Consider the following 21,107-nt stretch of genomic DNA (forward strand, 5'->3'; position numbering starts at 1 on the left):
GCATGCACCAGACGGGCTTCCTTGTACAGCCGATGCATGATATCGACCATTTCCTCGTACGCTACGATCAGCTGGGCATCCGAAAGTATAGCCTCTTTCAGTTTTGGTGCCGGTATCATGCTACCTCCAATGAATGCCATCACCAGTACATTCTTCTTCAGAGCGACCACCTCCGGACACAGAATTCCGGCTGCACGGATCCGATGCAGGTTTCGTAGCTCCTTCTCAGCCCACATGTTGATGACCGTTCGCGCGTTTTGCTTGGAAAAACGTCCCGCAAATCGATAGTCATCCTTAATGTATCGATCGCGCTGCTTAAACTCATTCAGGGTGGTACTGAACACTTTAATGGCCACCTCCTTCGGTGGCAGTGGATCGTCTTCCTTGAGGTTCGGATTTTCGGAATCCGTCTCGCCGTGCAGTATGATCGCTTCCTTGCCAGTCGAAATGACCCCATCGACCGAATCTAACAGCTGGTTATTGATCCATTTGTACAGTATCAAACGTGTTGGTTCGTCTACTCCCATTTCTGCGGTCGCCAAGTTCTCCTTGCGATCCTGAGCCTTGTGAAGCTTCCGGGTGGTTTTCTTCGAGTGCGTCTTCAGCTGGTTGAACACCTTGTTCGACAGCTTCATGTCGAAGCCGGCCGCATCGCCCGTCGAGAACTCGGGTGGAAAGGACATCACCTTACAAGCGTTGCTGCGCCCACTGATGTCGAGATTATGCTTCGTAACCATTTCTCCTTCGCTATTCACGCGATACCCGGTCCGTGGAAGCAGCTTCTGCTCCTTTTCGTTCGTTTCGAAACGATCCCAGTCCGCCTTCGGATCAATCGGCACTTCCTCGCGCTCCTCGTATAGCAGTTCTTCCGGCACGGTTCGATAGTTTCGGTATGAAACCTTCACCTTGGAGTCCTTATTACGGTGGTTCTCTTCGCGCTTGATCTGCTCATCATACTCCGCATCGAACTGTGCCTGCAGCAGACGCGCCACCAGCGCATCCGATTCGATTTCCTTATCGTCTGCTTCCTGCAAAGCTCGCAGCAGCTCGTCCGGAATAAGATCTGTCGAAACTTTCCCGGGATCGAGCACCCGAGAACAGCCGGCGACGGGTTCTTCGCTGATAGATGCCGGCGCCGGAACCGGTGGGGGTTTCGTAGGTTCCGGCTTGTTCGGAATGCGTGACGAGTTCTCCTTCGTCTGCAGCTCCCGGGCGTACTCCTCCGACATGATTTCCTGCAAATCGACGGTTTCGACGGTCTGTACAGCTGCCCACGGGGAAGACATGATTTTGTTCGTTGTTTGCTTGTTTGCACACTTTGCTAGAACAGAAGTTGATTTAGCTACGAAAGTTCTTCCTGATGCACTTAAACCCAGATTAATGGCAAAATGTGATGAAATTTAACTGTGACGAAATTGCACAATATTTTTTTTGTTCAGGCCCTACCACACGGAGCGTAAACTCTAGCGCAAACGTAAAAATTAATGCCAAAACGTTCACGCTTCGATATGTTTACGTGGCCGAGTTGAGGAAATTAACATCGAAGAAAAGGATTGAAAACACTTGCAATGATCACTCAATATCGATGAAAACCATAAAAAGGACTTATTGCGAGCCCTCCCGTTTGCAAACAGCTTTTACGCTAGGTTTCACGCCCCACGGACCTCTAATCGTTTAACAGCATGTAAACGGCAAGCGTGAACGTTTTGGCATTAATTTTTACGCTTGCGCTAGAGTTTACGCTCCATGTGGCAGGGCCTAAACGCACTTCCCAGACCTTTGGATATTTTTCTCAATTTTTCGGCGGGGAAAACACAAACTGATCTTAATATCGTAAGAAAACGTGTATTCATCACATGCATCGCATTCAATTAACATCCTGTGTAGCACATTCATCCGGTGGCATTAGTGCCCTCTAGCATCCCTTATTTCTAGGTCCCACTAGAGCTAGAGCTGAGCGTACTCAACTTAAATAAGAATTTCTTAACATCTATCATTAAAACCTACACGTGCAGAGTCTCGTGGAGCGATGCTGTTCATGGCTGTCGTCGTGTGCCATTTTTAAGATCCCTCCAACAGGTGTGTCCGTTTAAAGTCATTACGTAGCTATCAAAACCCTCTGCGATTCCCTCTGCGGGGTGAAAATATGTGAGAAAGCAGGAATTCATTTACATGGTTGTAAGGATGCAACCATCCACCGGTGTTGATTGTTCGTTGAGGCACGGTCCTTATTTCTTCTTGCGGTCCTGTGTACACTTCGGGCAGAACCATTTACCCTTCGGTTTGGTGGTCAATCCAACGCACGCAAAGTGGAACCACTCAATGGGGCACTGCAATGGTAAAACATCAACGGTTAGTGTGCAATCTCGTTTGCTCATTTCCGGAACATGGACAAAGCTTACATCGGTGTTATCGCAGCCAATCATCTCGCCATACGATACCTGGTGGCACAGACAGTACGTCGGTTCGTTTGGATCCACCGGCATATCGAGTACATCGCTAGGATGCGGTGTAGCGTGGCCACCATCATGCGCGCTGTCGTCGTTTTCGGTGTTCTTCTAAAAACGGGTATTGCATTTGTTAGTAACAGCTCAACACGATACCCCAAAACCTTCTGCAAAAGGCAAACTATTTTCTTCTGAACCATGCATGCCAATTGAAATGATGATTGCAGCCCAAGCGCGCGCACCAGCCTCATATAAAGGAAGAGAGTTGATATAAACTACAAAACTGAACACTACAGCTACAGCACAACAGGATGCTACAAAGCAGTTCCGAAGCAGAACCACGGGATCTATCAATTACATCTAGCTAGCACAAAAAGCAACAAAATAAGGCTGCTGCTTGGGAAAAAACATAAAAAATCCCAGCCAAATTTGATCCTCGGAAGCCTCGGATTGCAGCAGCAACAACGACGAATAACAAATCACAGAAAGGAGACAACGCGATGCGCGATATGTGATGTAAGATGAAAGTATGAGTTTACCTTATTCTGCCCTTTGCGACCTTCTTTTTCTTGATTTACCTTCTGCTTCTTCGTATTTTTACCCTTTCCATTTGTGTTGCTGGTTCCGCTGTTTGTGCCGCTGGCCATCGCCCCACCGTTTCCTGCCGGCCGCGCCTCATCTTCCGAGGAATGTGTCCGCTTCTTTTTAGCCGCCGTCTTGCCGTCCTTTACCTTTTTGCGTCCCTCTGAAAACGATGAAGGGGGAAATGAGGATGATCTTGTTCGTGTTGTGCTGCTTCGTACTCACTCTTTGTCACGTTTTCTTCGGATTTTTCGCGTGCATTAATGGTTTTGTCCTGAATTTCTCCTTCGAACCGGGCCAAATCCGAATCCAGGCGGCGGATGTGCTTATCCACGAGCTCATACGTCTGAATAGCCAGCTGTACTTTGTCGTCTCCGTACTCCTTGGCTTTGTTGAACAGCTCCTGAATAGCCTGCAGTTTCTCCTTCTTCACGTCGTCCGAGAAGCTCTCCTGCGCGTTCATCAACGTCTTCATGAACTCGTTGGCCTTCTCGTCGATGGATTTCATCAAAACTTGTGCCCGCGAATCGAGATCACGCATCAGCGTGAAGTTCCGCTTCAGCTCGTTCGGGAGGTGCTCAAGCCCTGCGGGAAAAAGGGTTCCAGGGGGTATTTGGGCCGCCCTTTACACGTTTCAACTAATGCTCCACTCACCGTCCAGATAGTGCTCCAGATAGAGTGCCGAGGTCATCTTGGGAACAAGATTATCGCTGTTAAATCCAATTTTCAGAGTTTCGTGGTCGTTGCCGAGTTTTTGTTGACGCTCGAGCGGCCATAAAAACAGACTCCGTTTAAAGCGACGAGTTGAAATGAATGCACGCCTTACCGCCTGTTTCTACATAGTGCAGCGCGAAAGACGAAGCTGAAACCACGAAAAAGGACTCTTTCTTTGGCTTTCCCTTTACCTAAAAAGGATCCTTTCAAAACGCCGCGTCTCGGAAGCCGCACCAGCTAACGGTAAGGTTCGTGGTTCTGCAAGGATCGGTAGCGTTTACGATCGAATTCTCCTTCCAGGAATCATTACGGCAAGGTCGAGGAAACAAAAAGAGCGAAAATCGTATCAGGAATTTGCAAAATATGGTAGTTTGCACGTACTTTCTTAGCAACACCTGCCGTTTTGGGTCGAGATGCAACAACGAGCATATCGATATATGGTAAGAGATGCCGCCTCGCTTAACACCAAACGACTAAACATCTCACTTTTCCAACAGCGCGCTCGTCAAAAATGAAGTCGAGGTCACGCTCAAGGGAAATCAATGGCCGTTATCGTGCTTCGGGCCCTTCAAAGATCGCAATTCCATCCCCAACTTCATCGAGGATCAAAGCTTCGAGGAGATCCGCATGATGTACTTGGAGGCAAAAATGCATAACAACATTCCGGCCCATCAGATGCAGCTGGCGCAGATGATCAATGATGCGAAGGGCAAGTTGCAACGGTTGGCCACGATGAGCCGGGACATCCTTGGCACGCTGGTGGAGCTGTACAACCAGCAGGAGTCTAGCACAAAACCAACGGCAGGCGGAAACCCATTTGCCTCGATCGGAACCTTCGGCGGAGCACCGGGTGGAACGGCCACGGCGAGCATTTTTGGAACCGCATCCAGCGGTGGCACCTTTGGCAGTGGTCCCGCCACCGGTGGTAGTATTTTCGGTGGAGCATTCTCTGGCCAGGCTACTCAATCTACGGGGAACATATTCGGCAGTGCTTCCACGGCAGCAAGTGCAAACCCCTTTGCCGCGGCCACCCAACAACAGCCCGTTGCTGGAGGAAGCATTTTTGGAATGGCCCAAACACCGCAACAACCAAGTAACAGCGTGTTCGGTGCTCCACCGGTGTTGGGAAGCGGAATCGGTCTATTCAGCAACGTACAGCAACCTGCAGCGGCTACGGGGAACATCTTCGCCGCGGTAGGGCAACCGGCGGCGCCAACCGGAGGCAACATTTTCACCCAAACTCCCTCTCAGCAACCGGCTTCCATTTTCGGGCAACAGCAGCAGCAGCAGCAGCAGCAAGGCGATATGTTCGCTAGTGTTGGCTTCAGCTCCGCTCAACCATTATCGGGAGGCAGTCTGTTCAATGCCGTCCCGTTCGGTTCTGTTCCAGCACCATCTCCATTCGGACAATCTGCGATTCCCACGAACTCCGCCGCACAGAGCGTATTTACACCAGCCCCAACCGCTGCTCCGACTCCGTTTGGTTCGTCCATGGCGGGGGGATCCGTTTTTGGTGGGGCCGCACCAGCTCCCGGACCTCAATCGGCCACGATGTACAGCAAGCTGGAGGAGATTCCGGCCGATTCCTTGGCCGCCTTCAACGCCGACCAGTTCCAGTTGGGGAGGATTCCGACGATGCCCCCACCCAAAGAGTTATGTCACTGATGTAGGAAATAAATTAAAAAGGGGAAAATTAAGCGAAATTGAACAAAAATGAATGAAAAACCGGCGGGCTAAGTAGTTTTACACACCATGTATGGCCAAAGAATGGTGAAAGGGTTGAGAATCCTTTTTCGTTTTTCCTAGGCCTTTTCGGCTTTTCCCCCCCTTTTCTGGTATTTTCCGATTTAATATTCATATCCTAGCGATGGGCGTTTTTTCCTCGCCCGGAAAAGGGCCAAACCCCGAAATTTCCGCGGTTTTTTTGGGGCAAAAAAGTCTACTTTTAACCGTCTTTTTTAATTTTAACTGCCTCTGCAGCAACGACTTTGGGTTTTCGCTCACACTTTTTGATTTCGCTCCGATTTGCCAAGGTGTTTCTAGGTGCTCGACTTTCGCTCATCGACTGCTCGACTTTCGCACCCTTGCTCGACTTCGCTGACTCGACCTGCGACTGCTTGAATTTACTTGAAAAAAAATCTGGGGGAAAGCGGTCGCATCGAAGCGAGCGCATCGAAAATCCGGGAAAAGTCCGGTAAAATCCGGGAAATCCGAGGAACATCCTGGGAAAAGTAAGCACAAATCGAAGAATAGTGGGGCCGCTTCAAACTCTGGTGGATAAACAGCCGGGAAAGTGGAAAAAGTGACCGTTTTTGGGTAAAAGAAAAGGGGCGCCCAAGCCGTGGAGGAGTTTGTGGGTAAAGTTAAGCAAAGTTCCCAAGTGCGAGCGGAAGGGCATGATGTAATCGCTGCTCTCCCTCTCTCTGCCGCCTCGTCAGTGCTAGGTAAGATTTTTTGTTTTCATCTTAATTAATCCAAGAAAAATCCATCCACATCCAGCGTCTCAGCCATCAAAACCTCTCCAAAACCACCGCACCAATTAACTTTTGTTCTTTATCCTCCCGCTGCTTTCCACAGGAAAAGTGAAAGAAAGGATACGTGCCCACTGAATCGTCTGGCGGCTTGGCAGCTTTTGTAGTCCGTGGACCGTGGCCGGAATGTTGGTCAAATCGTTGGCAGTAGTTTAAGGGGTGTTTCGTGAATGTTTTCCTATAACAACCGCTTTCATTTAAAACTTCCTTTTCAGCAGTGAAGTGTGTGTGTGCACTGTATTGTTTTTTTTAGAAGAAGAGAATATTATATTGTGATGCTGTGATTGTTAATTTCTCCGATCCGCGAAAGGAAAGCTTAACTAAGCTAAAAGTTAAGGCAAAAGTGAAATAGTTCCGTGTTTCGGAAGTGAGGTGCATGCTTCTGTTGCAGTGAAATCATCCGGCCACAGCACTTCCAGGGTTCAGCGAATCGCGACGATCATCTTCTTCATTTGAGAGGTAAAAACCACAGGAAGAGGGCTCCCCGAGAGTAGTGGTGTGGTTTCTATTAGTTTCAAGAGCAGTTCCAGCGACCCAGCCCCCGAAATCACCCACATTTTCCACGCCGCCTCCACGAGTGTACACGTCATCCCCGCGAGGAGGGTGGGGGCCGTTGCATGCGGCCTACAGCCCTGTAGGAGGTCCTCCGGAAAAGGTCCTTCCCACGGGTGCACGTAATGTGGGGCAGTTTGTGGTGAGGTGCGGGGTGGGGCTCCTCTGGAGGGGCGCGAGTGTTTTCCGGGTCGCGGAAAAATACGGCCGCCGTATCGAACGGGTCGACCGGGTGGAAGGACGCGCGCGACTTCTGTTTTCCGGTTTAGTTTTTCCTCTTCTACGCGGATCCTGCAGTGCCCCTAGCAAGAAGAAGGTCCTCTTCGCTTTGTGGTCTTCCTGCAGCATCCGACAGTGCATTTTCTTCGCTTGTTCTGGTTCTAAGCGTCCCCGTTTTCCGCGCTAGCGCGTGTGTGTGTTTATGTGTGTATGTTGTCATCATAGCGTGCGTGTGTGTGTGCGTATGTACGTGTGTCTGATGGTTCACGTGCGTGAGCCACAATAATGTCGATGTCCAGAATGTGCAGCAAGTGAAAAAAAGAGAAAAATATGTTGCAAGTTCAATGTTTTTATGTTCTGGGCGATGGCCATGTCCTGTATGCGTCTCGAGTGTAAGGGCAATGCCAAGTGGGGCGGAAGTGGGGATGCGGAAGAAGAGTGCGCATACTAAGTGGTCTTTCCATCTTCATCATATTCATCTTAGCTCAGCTCTTGCGACATGGGCACCCAGCAGCTCGCCCCCAGGTGAAGCTAGTTTGGCGTGCGCTCAAGGAGGCGCGTTCGTGAAGGATCACGCGGGTGTTTGATATCGCCAGCATCAAAGGAAGCTTCGCAGCATCAGCCTGGTGCGTAGCTACCCCATTACGCGGGAAATCTCGCGAAAACCGTCATCACAGCAAACAGGGCGCGGGATTTGTGTCCCTGCTTCTACTTCTTCTGCTGCAGCGTGTGGCCGGCTGGGGCTTCTGTAGCGTGGTAGAGAGTGCGTCGCGTTGCTGTGCGTATGAGTGTGTTTGCTCATCTCGTAAGTGCGTCTCGGATGAGGAAAAGCAAAGAAAAGAACGAGAATCAAGAAAGAGGAAAAGGGCGAACCTTAAAGTTCTCATTCTTGTTCTTCTTCACTCGCTAAGAAAAAAGTGTGCAATAAGAGTGAAGCCGTGTGTGTCTCTGAGTGTGTTTGTGTGCATTAGTGTGTATTCGCTAATATCACCGGAAAAGAGGGCAAGAATAAGAATCCCAAGCCGGTCAGCAACCAGCCGCAGCTCGCCGGGAAACGGAAGCTGCAGACGATCCAGAGGAGATCAACACATACCATCATCCTTCTTGCTGGCTCGAAGAGAAAGGCACACGTACACACCAATATACAAACATACACAACCGTATTCTTTCAAGCGGCAAAAACCAGCAGGAGATCATCGCCGGCAAACGGAACGAAGACGAAGAAAGAGGTAGAAAGAGAGAGAAGAGAAAGAGGAGAGAAGCGTGGTGACAAGATCACCGCCAAGTTCCTCGCAGCCTCCTACCACAGCTCAAGAAGTACAGCCCTTCCTTCACTCTCTTCTACCCGCTCGTTCCTCTCGGCTTGCCATCAAAAGAGGGTCCCAAGGTCCGGGTACCGTACCGGTGGTATACCACGCCCGTATACTTCATTCTCTGCCTCCTGTCCACCCGGGCTTTGTCTTGTAGCTGGGAAGTAAGAAAGGGGTCAGCTTCCTTCCCAGCATTGGAGCATTTGTTTGAGGTCTCCCCATAACAAGGAAGCGACGAGCCGGGGTAATACCAAAAATTCGGCTCCATGAAGGACCAGCGGCAGGAAAATGGTACGCGAGACTCGACATCTTTGGGTTGGAAACTTGCCCGAAACGGTGCGAGAGGACAAAATACGGGAACATTTTAAAAGGTAAGTTACATTGTACCATCACTAATTTAGGAATAATTTAGAAAGAGCATTTTATTGATTTCATGATGAGACAAGACAGAAGGATCTCCCTGTACAATTCCTTGGGCTAAAGCGAAGGATACCTTTTACCCATACAGTAGATCGTCGTATGACCAGCAACTCACTCGACGAAAAATCCATGCCCCTATAGATACTCCCGAATGAGAAATATTGATAACAATCCAAAACTTTCGTCGCGTTCCGAATATTTTAGTTATAACTACAAATGATTTTTCCCAGACTTTAGTTTTGTATAGACTCGATATGAGAGTTCAGATCAACATCGACAGTCGACATTGAATGTTATAATCACACCATATGTTGGTTTTGTTAAATTCGAAGAAAACAATGTACCAGCCTTCCTGAGAAACATTTTTCCCAATAAATGACTATAGTATTGGCGTTTGTCAGAATTTTTGCAAACTGGTCGCAATCCGAACCGCCCTAGCAATGGTTCAAACTCACCTAGTTTTGCCTAAAATGCACATTTTGCCACTTCAACCCCGGTGGCTCAGGTTTGAAGTTGATCACAGCATTTTTCCCGGAATCACACAACCTTTGCGGCACGTGTCTGCATGAGAAGAGTAGGGTACCTCGATGAATTCCGTCTAGTTACATGATTCTCCCAGAAAAACGATACACGGGGGGCTGCGTCAATTTATGTTTTACGTATATCTATAGCAACCAAAGGGTGTAGATCAGCAGACTGATCATGGATTCGACATTCCTCAGCTCCTCAATAGAAGACCTTCTATTAGTAACAAGATATTGTACTTTTTTGCCGCTATAAACATAGAATTCTGGCTAAATGTATTTAAACTCAAGCAAAAGTGTCCATTTCAGCTGCAACTAAAGTAAATAGCCCGGAGTGCTGTTGGCCTGATTTCACAACATGCGCCAACTTTCCGGTGCTCTTGTTTATGGAGGAAGCTTTTTTGGAGGGGCGAGCCGATGGAACACGGTGTGTAGTTCAGGAAGTAAGTCCTGCAGGAACGTAAACAGCTCCTGCAAGAGATGCACACGCTCTCTTTTATGAAAAGTTCTTTGCGTGAACGTGTAATTTGTGTCGTGTAAAAGGGAGCCTCGGAGTCCGCTCGATAAGGGCCGCTGGTATCTGCGAGATGTAGGCCTCGCGATGCAGCCAATGCAGGAGGAGCGAGGGTGTCCAGCGCACCGAGCCCATAATTTTGTCATGTTGTCACGGAAGGGAAGAGGCGGGGGATGTATTGAAATTATACAATTTCACTAATTTTGGACCCGAAAATCGATAAATAATTGAATGAGGAGAAGAAAAAACATATACGAATAAACACTCACACGCGCGCACGCTCGAACCCGCACGCACTCACACACGCAGCTACAACAGTGTGCTCATACACGTAATAATGCGCGGGCCAACGTTTTCCGTAGGGTTAGTAGATTTTATTTGTATCAGCATCTCTCGCTTTGCTGGCTCGTTTGTCGGAAAGGGGGTTCCGGTGGGCCAGAGGACGCAAAGCGGGCCGCCGCTATCCTGCTCACTCCTCTGCTGTTTCTGCCGCGGCTGGTACTACTTCAACCACCCTAGGGATGCCCGCTTCTTCGTTTCGCTTGGCTGGGTCTCTTGTTTGAAGCAAACTTTGCTCACCCCGTCACGGTGGCAGCAGCGAGAGCGAGACAAGACGTGTTGGCTGTATGAGTGAGCGAGTGAGCTAAAATGTGAACTCGTAACCGATAGCGTATAGGAGAGAAGGGAAAAGGTGCAAGCGGCGTGTGGAAGTGCGGGGTAGAGTTTGTGAAGGGGCAAGAGCGAAATGGAACGCTTTGCTGCATGCGTCGGTACGAGATAGAGAGCGGTTGGGTTTATTAAGCAAGAAGAGTAAAGGTGGTTAGTGGACCTGAGGGGAATGGTGAAGAGGGTTGCTGAGTGTTTTTCCACGAATACACACAGCCATGCGCGTGTGTGTGCGTGTGAGCACCATGGGTCGCGCTCGGTTGCGCCCCTGTGTGCGAGATAAGATAGGCGCGCCTTGGGCTTCTTTCTCGCTCATCCGCGTGTGTGCGTGCGAACGGACGCTCTATCCACTGCAGAAAATAATCCCCTAGCAGCAGGGCAGCCATCTTGTGCGCTCTTTCTGGCTCACTGCTTGCGGTTATCGTCCGTTCCGGTCGTTCGTGAGAAGAAGGTTCGGTTGTGGCAACGTCCCTCCCGATGGGTTCTGTTCCTGTTATATTCCAATGGTAAAAAGCATGTTTCTCCACACGCTCTGCCGGGAGCAAAGGCATCGTCGGAACAGTCCGTAAGGGAAAGAAGAGACACGTCGGGGTTGGCGCGGTTCTGCTCCGCTACACCGCGCGTAGTCCATCGGACATGAAGAAAAAAAAAAAGACCCACCTAGCGATGGTGTGTGTGTGCTCTCACTCGTGTCGATAGTTTCTTCCATCTCTGACGTCCCTCTCGTTTCTTCTACAACGAAGCTGGCCATTTTTGCGCGGCAATTTTGCCTGGTTTCCATCTTCCCATCAAAGCAACGATCGCTTAGAATAAAGGACAAGGAAGCGAAGGGAATGGAAGGGAAGAAGGCGGAGGGGGAGGAGGAGGAATGGGTTGAAAGCGCCCCTCAACAGCAGCAGCGGCAGCACAAGCACCACAGGAGGTGGGGTGGCTATGAGTAAGTGCGTGTTCGCGCTTGGCTACCCTAGCTTGATCTACCTTCTTGCTTTCGCTCCCTCTATCGCTAGTCCCGTCTCTTGCTGGCGTACGCGCAGGGCCACGTCGCACGCTCATGACGCGCCGAGATGCACCTGTTATTGCGACGAAAATACGCCCGTTCTAAACCTTATTTGTCTTCTCTGCGCCCCTAGAACTGAGAAGTAATTTCAAGATTCTTGTTGCTTTTAGGATATTCCATTGGATGATGTTGCTTGTAGACGACTTTCTTCTACTAACCCTGAACCCACGGAACGCTTCTCTGCTTCCGGAATCTTCTGAGTGTTACGCAGCGTTGCGTCGCAATCGCAGTCAGCCTTGCGGACTGACTGATGCTAGTTTTACTTTTCTCAAGCGTCCCTCATCCAAGTAACCCTTTTGGATACCACCATGGTGTGCCGCCGCTCGCCGCGTAAAATCTCCATTACACTAGCAAGAAGCCGTGTTTGGGAGTGCCAAGAGAGGATGCCGCACGGCCGAGATGGAAACTATTATTAGTTTTGAACGTAAGGCAAGGATTCCGTCTAGCTCTCGAGGAGGAAAAAGGTAAATCGAAAAACGCGACGAAATTGGTCGCTATGGCAAGTCTGCCTGCTGCCAGTACAACGCCGCACACAGCATCATCCTTTCCGGGACGACGAGGGAATCCGCAGTTCCCCCTTCACGGTCCCATCTTCTGCTGCTGCTTCTGCTACTGTTGCTGTTGCTGCAGCTGGTAGTCCTAAAAATGACCTTCACTCTAGAATCGCAAACACCCCACTACCGTCGACAATCATGCAGCAGCGCGTTCATCAGCCAGTAACAGCAAACCAGCAGCCAGCAAAGCATCATCATCATCGTCATCGTCATCACCGTTGCCGTAGGCATCAAAAGGGTGGCGGGTGGTGCGGTAGAACAAACGAGGAGGGTAAAAAGAGCAGAAATCAGTGGAGAACGACGACTACTGTTGATGATGATGCTGATAATACACACATACACATTTCATGTGTGTGTGTGTGTGTGTGTGTGTGTGTGTGTGTGTGTGTGTGTGTGTGTGTGTGTGTGTGTGTGTGTATTCTATAGGACGAGAACTCCATTATCAGCGCTGACGCTGGCTTTCTTGCGCCGTTGCGTGTGTCTGCTGTTGTGCCCCTGTGCAGCGTCTTCCGTGCCCGGAGATGAGCATTTTATTCCTGTTTCTGTCCCTGCCACGGTGGCGGCCACGAGATTCTAAAAATTCCCAGGCAAAGAAGGAAATGTGTTTTCTGTTTGCGTGGCGTGGCCCCTGGTTTGATTCCCGCTTGGTTGTAGTTTTTTCTTTAAATTTATTTCTGTATTAGGCGACAATGAGGCCGCAACGATCGTTGTAGACGACCCCTCTCTCTGGCTATAGGAGCTGCCGTGATCCGCTGAAGATCGCGGGAATGAAAGAACAAGAATCAAGTACGCACACAACCGACCCCTCCCAAGCCGGGGCACAATAGACCTGGGATTGTTCGTCTTTTACGTCTCAAACATAGCAGGGATAGAAATGAAGAAAATACACGACATGCCTCTTGCTTTTGCCGGTGGGTTTTGGGAAGTGGCTGTGATTTCGGTTCGTTTTCGGGCCTGCTACTTACCAACCAAAAATAGGGGTTTTTACGGTTGAAAATTAGGAATAGGAGATTCCCTGGAATCGGTGGACACGCGGTTAAGCTGATGGAAACACGGATGTATTACGCATTTTTGCTTCCGCTCAGGAACTTCTACGTCGGCGATGGCGGTGGGTCATTGCTCTAGTCCGGGAAAAAGCGATTCAGATATTTCAAAAGCATAGAGCATCGCAGCAGCTGCTGCTTTTGGATTTTCCTCTTGCGGTTATGGTTCGTTCTAGTTCTCGTGCCTTCTCATGCCAGCCCCGGTTAGAATCTGTTCCAATTGTAGTTATTTCCTTAAAATTGGTCATTTTCTTTTCCCTACAGAAGCCTCGTTGGTCCAGGAGTCTTTGTTTTTCTGCGCGTTTGCGTTCACGCGGGGGTTCCATGGTTGCGCTTGCAAGATTTACGTTTCTTTTTGTAGCTGCTGTTTTTGTTTTTCTTGTTGCTCGTTATTCCGGTTATTTCACCATAAACGTAAAACACGCGTACATAACAATACCAAAAGCAGCAACACGCTTCTTCTTCTTCTTATTCTCATCATCATCCGACTCGGTCCTCTTCTCGCCCTGTGCGCCAGCAAATATCAGATGGCACGCACACAGCGTTCTCTATCGACACAAAAGCTCACCAACACAAAGGCGAACACGCGCGGGATCGAGTGAAATCCAGATGCGCTCTTTACCCCGTTTCTTTCACGTTTCGCCTACTTGGGGATGATGGTTTTCTTCTTGGGATTTTGGCAAAGGCTGTCGCGTGCGAGTAAGCGAGACAGACTGTGTGTATGTGGTTCGTATTTTGCTCCTCTCTCGCTGCCTTTCCTAGCGCGTTCTCGCTCACTAACGGCGTTCAGGATATGAGGTGGAATCTCTGTGGAAAATATGTTTTTCCTTCGAGATCATCTCCGGCGTGTGGGGTCTTTGGTAGCTGGGTAATTCATTCGAATGTATACCGCAGGAGCGACAGAGAAAGCCAGCTCGGTTGTTGACGGCTGAGGGCGCCTCTGGAAGGTGTGCTGTGGACGGACGGTGGCGGCGACGGCAGCCGCCTGGCCTCGTTGTTGGTGGAAAACAACGCGCAGTACGCGGCGGTCGTCTCGCTGTAGTTGGCCGTGTGCGCAAGGGAGATAGTCACATCCTCTGTCCCACTTTGGCTCGTTTCGATCCACTTTTCCAGGCCGGACACATATGTATGGGTGTGTCTGGAGTGTGTACGTGCGCTGTTACACCTTCTCCCGGATGGAGTTTTACATTGCACACACGCACGAGCATAGTATGTTCGAGGCGTGCGCGCGCGCGGTCGGTCCACCTTCATGAATTCGAACGGAAGCCCTCGCTCCATCATCTTCTTTTCGTTGGAGTGTTCGCTCTTGAAAAGGCGATGTTTGCTTTGCCATAGCGCGCACTACGGCACTCTATTCGTTTGTTGGTGGGGCACTGAGCGCTGGGCGGGAGGCTGGAGAAACTCAGCGGACGAAATGGGAAAGAGCGAGATGGGTTGATTGGCGCGGCGGGTCGTCCAACTCGCAAGGTTGCTATCCTGCGTCACCAACAGCAGAGGGTAACGTAATGCCGTCGGCATGTCACACACACGCGCGGCTGATCATCGACCCAGCAGCAGCGAGGCAGACCGTGCGACAGAGGGAGACGGACTGTTCGGGCTGAATCTAGTACGCGCTGCAAGTATTGTCCCGTCCCGTTTCCTCCCAGGGCGAGTGTTTCTCTGTAAGCTGGTGTGCGAAGGACGACAACAGCGACTGCTCTACCATGCGTTTATGTATTGGTGTGCAGCGTCGTCAAAACATTTCGAAATTGAACGACAAAAACGCGTTGGCAAAAGCAGGCGGCAGAGCTGCTGTTCGGGATGAGTAAGAGAGCGAGGAAACAGGTCTTCGTTTGTGGGTGGCCATGGGAAGGAGTGGGTGTGCGGGAGGGTGTTTCATGATGGAACTCGATAGCTTCGCGTGTGTACCGCGCGTGAAAGCAAAAAAAAAAAGCAGCCCGAGCGATGCGCTGCGCAGCGCACGGACGGTGGAGCGAGCGAGAGAGCACTCTCCGTGTCACCACCACTCCCCTTCGTTTCGCTTCCACAAACGCGCGTGGTTACTTCGAGCGAGTGCCGAGTGCGGGAGCGCAAGCGAGAAAGCAGAGCGGTCATCGTTATCTCTCTTTCGCGCCCACGGGCTTTTTGAGTTGACGACGTGGACCGATGTTTTCCGTAGGGTTAGTATATTGATTTTAATTGGACCCTGGGCCCCGGACCTGACTCGTCGTTGTCGGCGCGCGATGTGTGTGTGTTGGGGCGAGCAAGACGGCCAATGAAGTGGCCACAAACGGAGGACAGAGAAAGGGCGAGTTTTTGTGTTTTGCCGTGTGTAGCGTGGTGGCTGCGTGTGTGCCAGCTTGCTGCTGCTGCTGTTGCTGCTGCTGTTGCTGTTGCTGCTGCCGCTGGGCTGTGCGTCAAACCGCGCCGTTCCAAAAGAAAAAGGGGGTTTACGCCGCGCGGTCGTCCGAGCCATGCATGCATGAAGCCCCGTCATTTCTTCCCCACCCCTTCTGCTGGTGGTATTGTGTGTTCTCCCGGTTCTGCTGCCGCCGCTGGGCTCATTTTTTTCAACTTCCTCTAGGAACTCCTTCCCGGGGATGATAGGTTTTGGATGCGTCTTCTGTGTGCGTGCGTTCTATTGGGGTTGTCCCCCCCTAATGCTCACCCAGCCAGCCACCCTGGCAAAGCAACGCAGGCCGCTGTGTGGTGCCATAATGGATACGCGCGACAAGCAATGGCAATGACAAGCACAATGAGTTTCCCTTGGTGGTGGCTCTCGAGTGTTCGATATCGAGCGTTTCCATCGTCCACGCCTGCTGCTCAATCCACAAACACCTCTCCAGTGCTACACTGGTGTGTGCGTACGCTACCTTGTTAATGGAGAAAATCTTAGCATTCAATGTATGCATTAAACTGATGTCTTTTGTTCAAACAGCAGCTATGGTCGCATGTTGTCGTCCTCAAAACACGTTTTCTCGAGACTTCAACCTTTGGCGGAGTGCGTGTGTGTGCGACTGCGACTTTGTACCCTTTTATGCTTCCTCCCTGGAGACGGAAGGGTTCTTCCAACAACATTCGCCGTCCCAGGAACACACACAGACGTCTTAAGCTTGAGGCTGTAATATGCCATATTGCACCGCGGTCTACCTCGGTCGGTCGGTCCTCGGTCGCCGCTGGAATCCGGGAATCGAGGTTGTGGGATCTGTCGGTCTATGCGAATTCTGCTGAGCTCAAACACACAGCTTCCTTTGACAAATTGGAACATAAATGTGCGCATTGACATTCAAAAGTGTAATCCATCGATTAGAATATGTCATATTTTGGTTGCTAGGCATCTTTGCGATTACCTTAAAATATGGTTGTTGTCGGTAAAAATGGTCGTTGTACAGTGGATGGAAGATTCAGTTGATTCAGAATAAAGTCTTTGAAATGTGCATGCAATTAAGGGAAGTTGTGGTAGAAATTGTCGTGCTGATAGCAGCTAGCTTCTCATGTGTAATTAGCGCCGGCACACCACTTTAGACCGAAATGCAAACATCGTCAGGCTCTTTCCGCCGACAAGGTTACAGGGGTGGTAGGCACACGCCGTATGTTTTCTGCCCGCAGCATTTATCTCTCTGCCCCTGCCATGCTATGTCGGGTTTGTTGCTTTTTACTTGACATTGAACCCCATGGCACATTGGCACGACGAACCACCGCCTCCAGTCAGTGAAAGGGGGGCAGCGGCAGACGAGGCAACGGGGGTACTACCATTATGCCGGGGCGATATGCATCACTGCAGCCGACATCCGGTCCGAGACGAGATCCGACAGAGTGTGGCGTTGTGGCGCGTTTCCGGACATGGATTTCACTGTTCTCTCTGTGCACATGTGTGGGATCTGTGGTGTGTACGGCGTAGTTTGAAGAAAGGGGTCAACCAAGGCGTCAACCAAGGCGTCCTATATGAGTTAAGGGTGTCATATGTTGTTTAGAACTCGGTGTAAACTAGAAATAACGTAGCTCACAGCTATGCTGAGCGCAGAATTTATGTTGATAAATGTGTACGAACTAATGACCCCAATTGCGGTTAGACGATCGTTCTAATTGACCATTGATCGACGATCATCAGTTCAACTCATCAGTTTTGCGACAATAACGACCGATGCACGACCCCATTCAATCACTGTTCCTCGCACACTAGGCTCTAGCTTACTCGATCACAGATGGTCGGCCCCACCGTGGAGTTTATGCGCCTAACGACGCGTGACTCAGCTCTCGCCAGTCAGCCAAAGGGTGGCAGCGCTGGTCAGGTGGTGCGGTTTGTCTAGCTGAGCGACCACGTTTTCCTCGATTAGGTCAAGTTGTGAACGAGTTTCACAAACTGGTCCTGGTCTTTGGCTGGTGGTGTGTCTTAGATTGCTGGCGCTGGCACACGACACAAACCAGTAGAAGTGTGTGGTACTGGTAGTCGTTTGACACTAGTGAATCGAACATCGACGCCACTTGCCGCCTACAACAACGGTCGGGCCCACACACCACATTGTGGCACAGCCTGTTTTGTGTCCGGTGGATAAAGGTAGCGGCGGGTGTCGGGGATTGAAGATTTGTGTTTCGTGTGGACCTTGATGGCGCCATGATCAACACCAGACTTACACACAAGGGTCTAAATGAGGTTCCATGGTTCTTAATAGTCGACGAAAGACTCTGCCCACGGTAGGTATTAAATTCCGCGTTCTCTGGTGTGTCTACCGTAGGCACCTGAGATGATCGAACTCTAGTTGTAGAACAAACTTCCGATCGCGGTTTGAGTAACCCGACGAAAGAGAAACTTGAGTTGAGGCTGGTTGGTTCTTGAGGACATAGAATTCTGCTTTCATGTAGGAGTGTTTATGGCGGCTCTTGTCTTAGATCGCGAAACAAATTGGATTCCGACTTTGATGGAAGGTCATAGCTTCGGCCATGATATGGTTATCCAACGGGTAGACTTTTGCTACAGTATCCGCACTAACTAAATCGTCTAGCATTTTCAATTGGATGCTAGAAAAAAATAATAACACAAATGTGTGCAGAAGAAATAGCAGCTGGAAACGATTTTAACTACTAACCACTAGTTCCGCTGTAATCATTACAGGATTAGTTCCAGTACGTGGATGCGTGCTTTTTGCCACCACGATACCGCTACACACATTGCGTCTCTCTTCTCTTATTGCTCTCTTATTGTAATAAAACGTTTTCTTCTGCTGCTAACACGCCGATAGCGGTCGAAGGTCCTAGAGTTCTGATAAAAAAATCAATGTAGAATTTTTCAAAATCTACTTCTCAATGCTCGTCATACCTAACGTTTCGTACATATTTTATATTACAATTGCCATGAAATGAGCTCGAACGACGAACGATGAAGCACACGACATCAAACGACGGCGGCAGCAGGGGTCGCCGCGTATAGTCAATCGATTGTAGCGCCGGTTCTCAGCCGGAGTATCCCTGCCCATTATAGCCACGCTATGCTATGATTTGTTCACTTGCCTTTCTCGACCTTGAACTGTGAGTGTGCGTGTGACCAACGCTGGTGGCGGTGGTGCTTGGAGGTGTCGGTATCGTGCTAGCTGGAGCGAAACGACGTTCGATTGGTCTCCCACCGAAAGGCTTCAGGGAAATTATTTCTGGCGTACAAATTGCTCCCCTCGTGGTGTACAATTTGATACACACGGCGGATGGAAGTTTTTCCTCTTTTGAAATTCTATTTTAGTAATCTAAGTAAGATATTTACTAAAGTTTTGATTACAATTTTATCCAAGATCATGTGAACGAATGTGGTTTTAGAGAACTTTACATCTTCTTGTAGAAGAGATCTTCTTGTGTTTGTACGTAACGGCACGGTATATCATAAATAGATGACTAGCGATCGATCTGGTTGAAGTCCTTTCAGAAACCACGTACCATGCCGCGGCCGAACGTGATCACATTCAAACGAAGCAGTAGGGCATCGATGATGCACTTTATAGCGGTTTGAGATCGTAGCATATAGTGGTTTATTTGCTCCGCGGGACTGAAATATGTTCCAATCGTGACTGCACTACATTGCACTTGAGCACATGAGGGAAAAAAAACTGCATAAGAGCATCGACGTTTCGTCCCTGGTTCGGTTGTTAGAGCTTCCCCTCCTGCTGAGATAGTTTTTCAAGGGTTTGCCATTGCTGTAGCGATGGATCACGGTGCTGCAATGGCGGCGAAGAGGACTTAGGACTAAGCGCCATTTGGCATTTGGCTTGCTTCTTGCCGTAAGCAATGAATTAATACGCTACAATGGTGGTAGAAGAAGAGAGAAGCACGCTTATCACAGAGTGTGGAATCTGAATCGTGTTCCTCCTGGTAGTAGATAAGAAGCCTTGAAAGCAAAACTATTGCATCCAGAATGGAATAATGCAACTAACCTTCTTGCCCAGGATGGCTGGCTTGTCGCTTGGAGGGGAATATGGAGGTGCTATGAATGGTTGAACGTAATCTCTGATGTTTAAGTGCTGTTACTTATTATGTAGCAGCTGGTCGTCATTCCAGTCGTGGTGATAGTCCACGACAAACGATTCTTGACTGACAAACTTATCTGTTCGAGCTACATATTTCCGCAAAAGTATAACAACTCCCATAAATTGATAAAAATTCGCCCAGGATATTGTTCTAAGCATTTATTTGAGCAAAGCAAAGTGCTTTATATATTGTTAGTAGTATTCGGTAGAAATCGAAAAGCCCAGACTAAAGTACCTTCCCTGTGTTAAACTCCTCTCTCATTATCATCATGTATTGTCGGAGATAGCACCACTCACTACCAACCGAAAGTTGGAAGTGTGCTGCTGGCTGCAATGTTGCCATGTTTGGTTGGTCCTATCGTTGGTTCTAGATTACAACAGTGTATAACTGCTGCTCGGTAACAATCCCGAAAGCATCATCACGCGTCTCATTGCAACAAGCCTGTCTCCAGTGCCTCGTGGCAACGCGCACGCCCTGCTTTCCGTCAGTTTGTGGTGTGGACCAGAGCACCAGACCTCATCCACGCTCCCCAACAAACGAGAGAGTGTTGCGGAAAGTACACAAAGTTGCAAATTGCAAAATCATGTTTGTGGTTCCGGGAATGGTCTCGAAAAGAATTTTTGGATAACCTGTGACTGCCACAACACTGGTCGATCCTCTGCAAACCACGCAAACAAACAACACCGGGGGGCTACTATCGTGGCCACATCGTACGCGCTGGTAGGGCTAATTGTGTGTGGTAATGGGTAATGGGGCAGTAGTAGCGTGCGTTGCTTGTACCTCTAGTTTAGCAACATGATATTTTACATACTAGCTTAATGAGTTTTAATGTTACCGTTGTCAAACAACAACTATGAGATTAGGGGAATATGATAGCACGAACGAGGAATTGTCGTTGCGGAGGGAGGACCCTGGAATTAGATGGATGATCTCGTGTGTGTGTGTTTGTATGACGATCGATCAGTTAGGTGATTGGGGGGATGCACACGCTTCGTTCGCACCAATTTAGCAGGTATTTCTTACTGTTGCATTGTTCTAGCCCCTAGTATCTGGTTGACTTCTCATGCCTTGATTGAAAAATGCGGAATTGAAAGCAAACACTCGGCCATGGGCTGGGCACCGCATACGATGAGAGGAGCACAATGCAATTAGCCATTCTGTACCCCTCAGCAACAGTCGAGAATAGTCTCGCGATCTTTCTTTCGCAGTTTGTGTGCCTGGCTGTGTGTGAAAATGGTATTTCGATGTTCCCTGGTCTGGTGTCGGCGCATACGTGCTGAGAAGTTGTTCGGGCCGCGGTTTGCGAGAAGATCGATCGATTGTGATGAGAAAGCTAGCAACTGTTGTGTGTGTATGCGCGTCTAGTACCCGGTTTTAATTAAATAGCAAACGGTATTGGGTAGTATCCAGCCAGCAGAAGGGTACGTAGGGTGTCTAGCACACGCAATGGTGAGCTGTGTTCTATGATGATTTCTATTGCGTACC

General features: G+C 49.5%; 4 protein-coding genes across 8 annotated transcripts in view; 2 read left to right on the forward strand and 2 right to left on the reverse strand.

The window, feature by feature from the left end:
• The window catches only part of LOC125959898 (serine/threonine-protein kinase RIO3), a 2,511-nt gene extending 1,073 nt beyond the window's left edge, over nucleotides 1-1,438 (reverse strand). The window contains exon 1 of the mRNA XM_049692908.1: nucleotides 1-1,438. This exon is cut by the window's left edge and continues 130 nt beyond it. Coding sequence (XP_049548865.1) covers nucleotides 1-1,286 — 1,286 coding nt within the window. The 5' untranslated portion in view covers nucleotides 1,287-1,438.
• A 391-nt stretch (nucleotides 1,439-1,829) lies between these two features.
• LOC125959904 (inhibitor of growth protein 4) lies at nucleotides 1,830-3,825 on the reverse strand. Of its 2 annotated transcripts, none has more exons than XM_049692916.1 (5): nucleotides 3,684-3,825; nucleotides 3,255-3,614; nucleotides 2,987-3,192; nucleotides 2,403-2,558; nucleotides 1,830-2,330 (listed from the first exon to the last, which is right to left on the reverse strand). In XM_049692916.1, exons 1-5 carry the CDS (start codon nucleotides 3,718-3,720, stop codon nucleotides 2,229-2,231), a joined length of 861 nt encoding a protein of 286 aa, XP_049548873.1. In that variant the 5' UTR covers nucleotides 3,721-3,825; the 3' UTR covers nucleotides 1,830-2,228. The 2 variants fall into 2 exon arrangements, with proteins under 2 accessions (XP_049548873.1, XP_049548874.1); XM_049692917.1 differs by having other exon boundaries at nucleotides 3,026-3,192; nucleotides 3,684-3,822.
• Nucleotides 3,826-3,858: 33 nt separating this feature from the next.
• Nucleotides 3,859-5,429, forward strand: LOC125959902 (nuclear pore complex protein Nup98-Nup96-like). The gene is made up of 3 exons (XM_049692913.1): nucleotides 3,859-3,986; nucleotides 4,044-4,183; nucleotides 4,241-5,429. Exons 2-3 carry the CDS (start codon nucleotides 4,107-4,109, stop codon nucleotides 5,406-5,408), a joined length of 1,245 nt encoding a protein of 414 aa, XP_049548870.1. The 5' UTR covers nucleotides 3,859-3,986; nucleotides 4,044-4,106; the 3' UTR covers nucleotides 5,409-5,429.
• A 451-nt stretch (nucleotides 5,430-5,880) lies between these two features.
• The window catches only part of LOC125959891 (protein split ends), a 67,820-nt gene continuing 52,593 nt past the window's right edge, over nucleotides 5,881-21,107 (forward strand). For 2 of the 4 annotated variants that reach the window (XM_049692882.1, XM_049692883.1), the window contains exons 1-2: nucleotides 5,888-5,974; nucleotides 6,493-8,726. In XM_049692882.1, the coding sequence (XP_049548839.1) occupies nucleotides 8,644-8,726 (83 nt within the window). In that variant the 5' untranslated portion in view covers nucleotides 5,888-5,974; nucleotides 6,493-8,643. Of the gene's footprint in view, nucleotides 5,975-6,489; nucleotides 8,727-21,107 lie in introns of all 4 variants that reach the window. The other 2 variants (XM_049692881.1, XM_049692880.1) reach the window with 2 other exon arrangements.

Source organism: Anopheles darlingi, chromosome 2, assembly GCF_943734745.1.
Source record: "Anopheles darlingi chromosome 2, idAnoDarlMG_H_01, whole genome shotgun sequence".
Taxonomy (NCBI): Eukaryota; Metazoa; Arthropoda; class Insecta; order Diptera; family Culicidae; genus Anopheles; species Anopheles darlingi.